The sequence below is a fragment of the Brassica napus genome, unplaced genomic scaffold (assembly GCF_020379485.1).
Source record: "Brassica napus cultivar Da-Ae unplaced genomic scaffold, Da-Ae ScsIHWf_1829;HRSCAF=2465, whole genome shotgun sequence".
NCBI classification, from domain to species: Eukaryota; Viridiplantae; Streptophyta; class Magnoliopsida; order Brassicales; family Brassicaceae; genus Brassica; species Brassica napus.
The window spans coordinates 88094-98631 of NW_026015246.1; the positions used below are offsets into that span (position 1 = coordinate 88094).

The 10538-nt window shown below is 34.8% G+C and overlaps 1 protein-coding gene across 1 annotated transcript; it reads right to left on the reverse strand.

The window, feature by feature from the left end:
* Positions 1-2075: 2075 nt before the first annotated feature.
* LOC125599309 (transcription factor MYB108) lies at positions 2076-4459 on the reverse strand. Its single transcript, XM_048772711.1, has 3 exons — positions 4187-4459; positions 3297-3426; positions 2076-2864 (listed from the first exon to the last, which is right to left on the reverse strand). The coding sequence occupies exons 1-3, from the start codon at positions 4338-4340 to the stop codon at positions 2186-2188; spliced, it is 963 nt and encodes a 320-aa protein (XP_048628668.1). The 5' UTR covers positions 4341-4459; the 3' UTR covers positions 2076-2185.
* Positions 4460-10538: the final 6079 nt, after the last annotated feature.

The following is a 10538-nucleotide window of genomic DNA, read 5'->3' on the forward strand; positions in this document are numbered from 1 at the left end:
TCTCAGCCGCCGCCACCTTTCAAGTCGTCCTTCACCTTCACTACTTTAATCACATGTCACTTCTCTTCTCGCTCACGTGCCAATTCCATAAGAGGTCATATATATCTTATGAAATTCGTGTTTGTAAACTATGTTTGAATTTAGTAGATGTTGTGAGATATCAAAACAAATCCCACGTCAGAAAATTAGACAAAGAATGTCTAATATATAAAAAGAAATTCAATTTTAATTAGTACAAAGCTTTTTGGGAAAAATCCAAAAGTAAATCCATGTGGTCTTACTTGTTAAGATAAAAGTGAACAATATCGTACTAATCGGATAATATAGAGTTGGACATAGACTTTTGAAATCCCAACGGATACCGTACTCAATGGAAAGAAATGAGGAAAGCCGTATTATTATTTTCTTTTTTTTGTAACTGGAAAAGGGTTAAACCCGGGTCTATTAAAGACACAAATCTAATTTCCGGGTAGAGGTACAACCCACGGATAAACCCTTTCCTGGACATTCAAATGAACCGAAAGCAATAGCCCATATTCATGTGACCAGCGGGATTCGAACCAAAGTTCGCCGTATTGGATTTAGTCCTTCAAGCGCCATTAGACTACCACTGGTGGCTAGAAAAGCCGTATTATTGCTTAAACGATCAAGTTGATATATATAAAGAAAACGACTTCAACTGCAGTTTTTTTTTCACGGCTCACATTTAATGTCTATACTGAATAAAATGGAAATAAAAGCTTAAGAAAATAGGGTATCCAATATAACATTAATATCAAATTTCATTGATAGTTAGATGATATACTAACATGTTGTCTTGATTCTGGCCTATTTTGTTTAACTAGATTCAATTATTTTCAACATTAAATATACAACAACCTTTAGAAGAGGTGAAACTAATTATACTACTCCTACTATAAATGATGTGATAATAGCTAAAGTGCATGGTCCAGTGGATTGTTGGAGAGGGTAAAATTAACCAAAAATATCATAACAAAATGAAACGGTGGAAGATTTCTTTGTACCAATAATGTTTTAGTGGTTACTGTTGCATCCTACATAAAAGTCATTATTCCTTCTTTTTTGGGTCTAAATGTTAAATGTTCAGTCAAGTTATTATTCCTTGGAGATAACTTCATCTCTGTTTTGTTTTGTTTTATTTTAGTTAACAATTTACTAAAAATAATCTCGTGTTATTTCCTAAACTGTGTTTTAAACAGAATTGAGGTGTGGGAGCAGATGAGGAAATAAGGGTAATATAGCAGCTACCAAAGACATGGACATGGTGTTGCTTACGTGTTGCAGAGTAAGGACATGGGTTTGTGTGGATAATGGTTTAACGGTCCGTACAATAATGCGGTTTTCCAATAATTAACTAAGGCTTCTGGAATTTAGTGGTGGCTTATCATCACTTAGCAAATATATTAACAAACATTTAACTTTTCAATGAATAAACCTCTTAATGTCCACCTTAAACTCAAAGCCTAGATAACAGCCAACGAACTTTGGCCATGTGGTGTTGAGAATAAAACGTTTAGTTTTTTAATGTCTTCTTTTGAACCCAAAGAAAGGCTTTCACACACACTTTATTTTCCATATACATGCCCTATAGACATAGTTCCTAAAAAGCAATACTACTTGGATTATCCATTTTATAGTACTAAAGTCATTATTATATATCTTTTTTAAATACTTTCTGATGTGTTTGTTTTGTTTGTTTGTGTCATATCTTTGGTTAAATATTAATCATGGTGGAACCAATTATGAGCTTCGTCGTCGTTATATTAGTAATTAAATGAATAATGATTTGTGTTATGCTTCCATTGAGGAAATCACTCAATATAGTGTGAAAACAACTGCAGTTATTTGTTTAAAGTATGCCCTCACACTGACGAATAAGTACTACTTGTTCTTGTAAAATAAGTTATACAATAATTGCATCTATATTTATGAATAAACTACAAAATATCATTACAGTCCCAAAACAGACAAAACCAATCAAATTCAGCGATTTTTTAAAACGCCATGACATATGATCAAGCTTGTAATAAAAAAGCTGATCATATATCCTAAGATAATATCATAAGCCCATTACTTTTTTTTAATTATTACATTGAACAAATGTTTTTCACACGTATACTTCGTGTTAATTAAATTAAGTACTTGAACAATTTTTTAACTGTATTCAGAAGTTGCCATTATTGTTGAGCTGTTGTTGCTGCTGTAAGAACCAGAAGTCTTCATCACTTTCTCCAATGTCCCATAAACTGTCCGAAGAAGAAGCAGCTCCATTAATATTTTCAAACCAGTTAAGGTTACTCTGCTCTTGCATAGCCGGTACATCTTCGTCTAGTAACCTAGAATAATCGAAATAATCATCCGGTAACATTTGTGGACCCACCAAGTTCTGATCCGGGTAGTAGCTATTCCCCACTTGACCCGAGTGGTATTCCGGGTTCGGGTTTGGAGCGTTGTAGTAATCAGTCAAGTCTGACACAGGAGACAATGCCACGCTGGAATTTTCCGGCGTGATATAATCGTTGTTGTTCATTACACCAAATTGTTGTCCCATGCTATTGTTGTTGTAATCATACGTCATGAATTGATTGTTAGAGGTTATGATGCAAGATGACGTGGCAGCTGAGCCTGTTGTGGTAGCGTTGGTTAGGGCTGCGGCGGAGGCAGAGGCGGATTGGATCCTCTCAACGAGCCTAGGCATCCACAAATACTTCATTGTGTCTTTGAACTGTTGACTGTTTACATCGCATTTAAGCTGCTTTGCATGTTTTTGCACTCGTGTTCTCCAGTAGTTTTTAATCTCATTGTCTGTTCTTCCTGGTAGATATTGTGCGATTTTTGACCATCTGTATTTTAAAAGCACACAAATTAAATCCACTGTTTTAAACATGATATATTGCTAATCAAACTATTTTTGTTCATCTATTACATTGCTATTCATTAGGATATCTCAATATCATATGTTTTATCCATTAACAAATATCTATATACAACGCCACATAAGTTAATATATTCTCCGTTTTTAATATCACAGCATATATATTTTGATACACGAAAATATGTAATATACAGATAGTATCCTTTCAAATAAAATATTTTGTGTACTTTTAGTTGGAAGCCGGTTTTAATTATCTTAAAAAGAGAGATCGTTAAATTGTTTAAAATTTTAACTTTATTTGTATGAAAAGACATAAAACAATAATTTCTGATAGAAAAGAAGTATATCTCATGAAACGATAAAATATTACGTATTATATTATTTTGAATTTGAAACGTACCGATTGCCCCAACGGGAATGAAGTTCGAGGATCAAGAGTTGTTCTTCGAGGGTAATGTTTCCACGGCGGACGTCAGGACGGAGATAGTTTAACCACCGTAGCCTACAGCTTTTACCAGTGCGTTGGAGTCCTGTGAAATTGGTAAAAGTATGTATATGATCATTAATTAACCAGTTGGTCATGTATAAGTATAGTATCATGATTCCATACGGAAGAAACTCATTTAAATAAAAGTTTCATATTGAGTAAAGTTATATCAAGTTCTCAAACAAAATAGAAATGCACCGTAGTATGATGCAAAATGCTAATGGTCCTAAAGGGTCTTTTTTATTTGCAAGCTTTCTTCCATTGAGTTAGTGCTCTTCCCATAGAGATGATGATCATTAATTCGCATTAGTTCTTTCTTTTTCACCCCCTTTTTAATAACCAAACTTGGATATGTTATTCAATACTGAGATGGTTGATAATTGAATCCATTACTAAAAGATCTCACTCAAATAATCAAATACTTTATTTAGTTGAGTGAAATAATTTTTAGAAATAATAGAAAGAGTGAAACAAAGAAATATCAGTATGCACTTTTTCATTCATACCTATGAAGGGTCTTTTCATCTATGCATATAAAAGGAAGAAACCATTTCTGATGTTTTTTTTTTTTTGAAAAAATCTCTTTTAAAAATAGAAAAGGTCGGCAATCTAAAAGAACATAGAAAAAACACAATCACACATGGTGACTGAAACATGAAAAGGATTGAACATAAAGTGAACAAATCAATTATGTTATGTGACTTGTCCTTTCTCTTTTAGCCAAAAAGATGCACATCGAAGTAGAACATACATGTATTTTTTTCACATATACAACATGTATATATACGTGAAATGAATCATACCAGCGCAACGAGAAAGCGAGTTCCATCGACCTTCTCCATTAGTAGCAATGTAATTTATGAGCTTACAATCTTCTTCTGCGGTCCATGGACCTCTTTTCAGGTCCATATCGTCTTCCATGTTGTTGTTCTTCAAGCTTCTTCCTCTCTCATCCATTGATGCAAGCAGAAGAGACCCTCGAGCAAAACGATCGAGTCTTTCTACTTTTTTCTATGTGGTTTTGAGAGAGAGAGAAATTGATATATTTTTTTGGAGTTATGTGTAGATAGAGAAAGGATGAGTTTGGATGCACAAGAAAAAGAGAAGTTGTGGGTTTTATAGAAGAGAAAAGATGATAGTTTTCAATTTTTCCTTTTATTTTTAAAAATTATTTGGAACATGTGCGAAGAGGGGAATAGACAGCCGTAACATAAGAACTGTGTTTATTGATTTATTAATTATTATCTTAAATACTCCCCATTCTGTTTGTAAACTTTTTTAAACTCAAATTCCTTTTTGAAGTTATATATTCATGATGTGTAAAAAGGGAAACTATCGAATACGAATAGTCCATTTGGGTGAACAAATATTCTCTTATGCAAGGTAAGCTTCCAAGTTCCATCGTACGAATTTTACAAGCATTAAAGCAATATTATGAGTTAGCTTACTAACGAGGGATTTTACATTTTGAATTTTGATTCCTCAAACTTTATAATTACAATGATTGAAACACGTGCCCTTAGCCGATACAATTTTTACATATGTAAATTTTATAGTATGGAATGATGGTGTTATAATAAGATTGGTATTGTAAACTTTATTTCATTTTTTTCTAAAATTAGTTTTAGATTATATTTGAAGACATGTGGCATTTCTTCCTTACATACACACACGCATATATTATATGAGTAATAATAATTAAACAGAATCTTGCAGTATGTTAAAATATAAACTAAGCATAATAATATAATTTTTTTTTTTTGGTAAAATAATAATATAATTTTTTACAAGGCTAAACTGATAATACATATATTTTACAAGGATCAATAAGCCAATTATTTTCAATAAACCAAATTCATTAAATCTTTATGTAAGAAGTACATGTAAAATTTTGTTTTCTTACAAAAATTCACATACTACGTATTCTAGCTCCGCTATTCATATTGTTTATTCTCTCCTTTGAAAGTTATTCGATTTTTTTTAATTATTGTTTGATCTTTTCATATACATATATAATAAAACTAACCGCTACAAAATCTTAGCAAAACAAAAAAAACTAACCGCTATATAAATATTATGCTACGTTGATGATAGAATGAACACTAATTCTAAAATAAAGCTGCCAATAAAAGCCTGTATTTGAAGTTCAAAAAGAAGCAACTTGTACTATATAGTAGTAGTATTTAAGAACAACATGCTCCAGAATAGTTAATTTTGTGCAAAAACACGTTGTCGTCTTTAATTAATGATGCTAGAAGTCTACACGTAGAGAAAGATGCCGTCCAGTTAAAATATCAGTTAATAGACTCTGGAGGATTAAAGGGTTAATTATCACTTAGCACTTAATTAAGCACTAAGTTTTAAAAGTTGACCCGCTGACTTCCAATTCTGTGTGTAGTACTTAGTTCTAAAAAAAAAAAAAAACCTGTGTGTAGCATACTGAGTTTCTGTTTTCTTATTTTGTTGATAACTAATTTGTATTTATTTTCCATATATGAATTGAGTTTTTCATTATTTTAAACAAGTTGCAATAATATTTATGTTTGCGCTGAAGAGTTTTTATTTTATTTTAAATTTATCCACTTCATTCCGACCTTAAAAGCTCCAAATTCATGGTAATAAGAGGACCCAAAATTCATGGTAAAAGAGGACATGCCAAGAGACGAAGTTCGCCCTAGAGAGAGAACATAACCACGCCGCCGCCGCTCTTACATCTCGACGCCGGTGAGGCCCATGGCCACCGGCGTCGGGCCCTCAATTCCGTCTGTGTTATAATGTATTCTCTCTTCTTCTTCGTCGTCTTCAACATCTGTACTCGTACTGTCGTCGTCTCCCACGCCGCTGCTCCCTTAGATCCGCTCGTCATCACCTTTTCCCCTCCAATCCAAGACACTACCGCCTCCCATGTTCCCCTCCTTGCTACCACTCATCCTCTCCGAGCGAGCAGCCCCTCTCTAGTCATGCCTAGTGTCAGCGCGTTCATCGTCCTCGCAGCACTTCCGTTCATGCTCGTCTCCGCTGGATCTTCAGATGGCTCGAACGGCTTGGTCTCAAGCACCGCCATGAAGACCACCGGTGGCCCTGGCGTCAGCTCCTCTGAAGGCCACTGCTGCTCCTCCGTACTTCGTAACCTCCACAACGACTGTTCCTCTGTTTGGAACATCAGATCTGAGAGTTGGATCTCTCGGTTAAAAGATCCTCGCTGGGTTCAGCTCCACCCATCCACGTCGATATCACTCCCGCTTCCCTTCATCGCCGCCAACGAAAAATCCACTGCTGTCTTGTTGTTACACCGACAAGGCGGAGCCGTCACCACCTGCGGAAAGATCATTGTCGTACCCTGGAAACAGAACGACCTGAGAACGATGAAACATCACTCGGTAGGCCGGTTTCTTACTGTGCCTGCTGATTCCGTGGTTATGCGTTCATCCTTGGCCAAGACTTCAGTTTTGGTTGGATCGTACGCATAGCTTCCGGATATCACCAAACCCCGGCACGAAAAGTGTCAAGGAAAATGCAACTAAACAGCCTGCTTTCGCCAACCCGGAGACGGTGTTTGTTCGGAAGCAGTGCTGCAATGTCATTCCCAGCGTAGGTGTCCCATCTTGCTGCAGTAATGACAGCTTCTGGGGTCACTCCCCAAGCCCTGTCCACGGTTCTCTGACCGTCCAGGACAGTCTCGAGCAAAGTGCCGCTGGACCCTACCTCCGGCTGAGCCGTTTCCAGGGTGGGCAGGCTGTTAAACAGAAAAGATAACTCTTTCCGGAATTCCCGCCGACGTTTTCGGTGTGCGAATGATGTTATAGAAAACATGTTGGTCTAATCTTCCCCTGCATGCATGTATCAAATACATGAATAATATATATTTAATAATATTTAATTTGGATAATGATTTGCTTACAAGTTGTACTAGTTATACTAGTTGTACTATTTTCAGAAAAATCATCTTCATCTTTTTGCGCTCGAGGCCAAAAAAGTAGATGCGGAGCCAGAAAAGTATTCAACCATGGTTCCAAAAACATGAGTCACCTGAAAAAGAAGAATAAGTGAGCATCGATGATGAGTAAGAGTGAGGCGATGAACAAAAAGAAGGACTACTGTGAAGAAGAGAGATGCCGCAATGAAGAAGAAGAAAGACGCAGTGAAGAAGAGAGGCGCGGCAAAGAAGAGTGAAGTCATGGCGAAGAAGATGAAGCACAACAGTAGTGTCGACGGTGGTCCTCGTCAAACCCAATCAGGCTTGAAACCTTGAGAGAGAAATCACATCTTTATTTAGTAAATAAAACATAGTTATACCAGTATTTTTCATAATGATATGAATAATCTACTTAACAAAACTTAAACTATAAGGTATATAATGTAAATTAATGGTGTAATGTAATAATTGAACAAAATGTTGAAAACTCTCAAATAAAGAGACAAAATTTTGACAGTTATGCTAGTTATATCATTTGTTAACATGTTCAGTCGTACGAGTTATACTAGATATAAACTTCCAAATGAGAGAAATCGGGTGGCCATGATCGAACAAGGGAAAAATGATCCTATGGTTGAGAAAAATAGGAAGTGGGTTCCAACCGAAAGAGATAAGGAGAGAAGAAAGATCATGTGATTCAGATTAAAGGAGAGGTGAGATGATCTATTGGTTGATAATGCACTTTCATTAAGGGTACTATAGTCAGTTATACTGGTTGTAATATTTACATAAAAAATCATCTTTATTTTTTTTGCTCCCAAAACAGAAAAAGGAAATTGTGAACCAGAAAATGTTGCAGTACAAGAAGATTTAGAAGAGCTTGGGAAGGAGGCTGATGAGGTGGCTGACAAAGAGGGTATTTAGGTATAACTATTACAACATGTTAAACTACAAAAAAAATATTTAGAAATGGTACAGCTAGTACAACTACTTGATTTAATATTTAACCATAATATTTAAAACATTATATACATTTAAAACGTGATGCACAAAATGAAATAACATAGTTGTAATAGTATTCAGAGTTATAGTAGTTTTTAGGTTGTACCGGTTTGTACATAGTTGTACTTTGGCAGTAAAATCGAAAAAACTAGTTGTACCACATAAAATTTAAACTTACCTCAGGTGTACTACTTTTTTATGTGTACATGCATTTGCCCCAATAAAATGAAATCATCAATTTTTATAAATTACATTTCATATGTTTTCCAAAAATTATGTGGAGAAAGAAGTTAACAAACCTTAAAAGTATAAGGTAGATCATGCAAATATATGTGATTGTCTAATAATTGCCAAAACAAAATAGCACAAATAAAAAAGAGCATATTTAAACACTTACCAATTTGGCCATCTAGACCAGCTGATTGTTTTTTTCATATGCAATACCCGATGGAATATTTAAATTTCAGAATCTGAATAATTGTCCTAGTTTTACCAGTAATACTAATCTGGTAAAAAAGACATAGTTGGACCAGTTATACAAGTATCACTTATATTGTTTGATATATAGTTTTATCATTTATACTAGTTGTACCATCCAAGATATAACAAGGCATTTTATTATCAAGACCATCGGAAAGTAACTCAGTTGAAGATTGGTCGCAGTTACATCGATCTTTATTTTTGCCTATTCTATCAACCAAGTAAGAATAAGTAATCTCCTCATATTTTCCATCCATCACTAAAGTAGAAATATGTTCGTCTTTCGGATTCCATCGAACTTCATAACCCACATTTGAATAATATCCCCGGGCTCAAAATGTATCACCACATCTCTATTATTATTATCCTTAGTTCCTGAAAAAGAATTAAAATAACATTACCACATAGTAGTTGTACCAGTTATATTGTCGCAGTAATAATAGTTATACTAGTACTACCAGTTTTACTAATCTACATGTCACACTAGTTACATAAGTTTTACTTGTAACACCCCGATCCGGCCGACTAGGCCGCGGTCTTGGTGGTGTGGAAACACACGTACTGTTTGATACTGGAGCTAAACACACGTACCGGAGGATGATCCTTGCATAGTGAATGCGGCCGGTGGGCAAGTAATGCATTCATTAGGGCGAGTAAAGGATATCCCAATAGTGATCCAGTATAGAGTTATGCCTATGGATCTGGTTGTGGTCTGCCTTAAGAATCATGAGGTGATATTAGGCATGGACTGGCTTTATGGAATGGAGAAATTTGTTAAACTGGGGAATTTAAAATCTGGGATTCTTAGATTTGTGAATCAGAATGAAGCAAATAAAAACTGAATAATATGGAAAGGATCAGATGAATGATATAGTTTATGTTTGAATTTAACTTTTGAGAAATGGTGATGAAAACTGGCGATGAAGGACGTGATGAAGGGCGTACAACTAGTATAACTAGTAAAACTTGTAAGCAAATCATTATCCAAATTAAATATTATTAAATATATATTATTCATGTATTTGATACATGCATGCAGGGGAAGATTAGACCAACATGTTTTCTATAACATCATTCGCACACCGAAAACGAAAACCCGAAGATAACCATATTAATTGTCAAGTTATACTAGTTATAGTTTTTCGAATTATACTAGTTATACTCATTGTAGTTGTACTAGTTATACACGTTCTAGTTGTACTAGTTTTATTGTACTATTTGTACTAGTAATACTTTGTGTTCTTCATTGTCGTAATTTTTTTTATATTGAAAGTGAAAATCGATTTATATGAAAGAAAATTGATAGAGAATGATGAAAAATTGATTGATTTTGGATAAGAACGAAAATTCGTAAGGTTTGAAAAAAATATTTTATTTTGATTATGGAATGGAGAAATTTGTTAAGCTGGGGAATTTAAAATCTGTTAAGAACAATATGGATAGCTAGTAACCATGTCAAGGAAGAACGGACCGCGTCCAGGCCCAAGACCAAGACCGCGTCCGGATAGGAGAGAGAGGCGGCCAAAGAATGGACCGACCTAAGATTTAGGAAGTTTCCTTTTTCTCTTCATGTTTATCTATAAGAGGTTTTCCTTTTACTTTAGGATAAGGATTTGTACTATTTCCTTTTATCCATATCTTGTAATCCCCTATATAAGGAACACTTTGATTAATTAATAAGACACACGAATTCCCCTATTGTTCACAACACGTTATCAGCACGATAGCCTCTAAATCCCTGAGACCTAAATCGATAC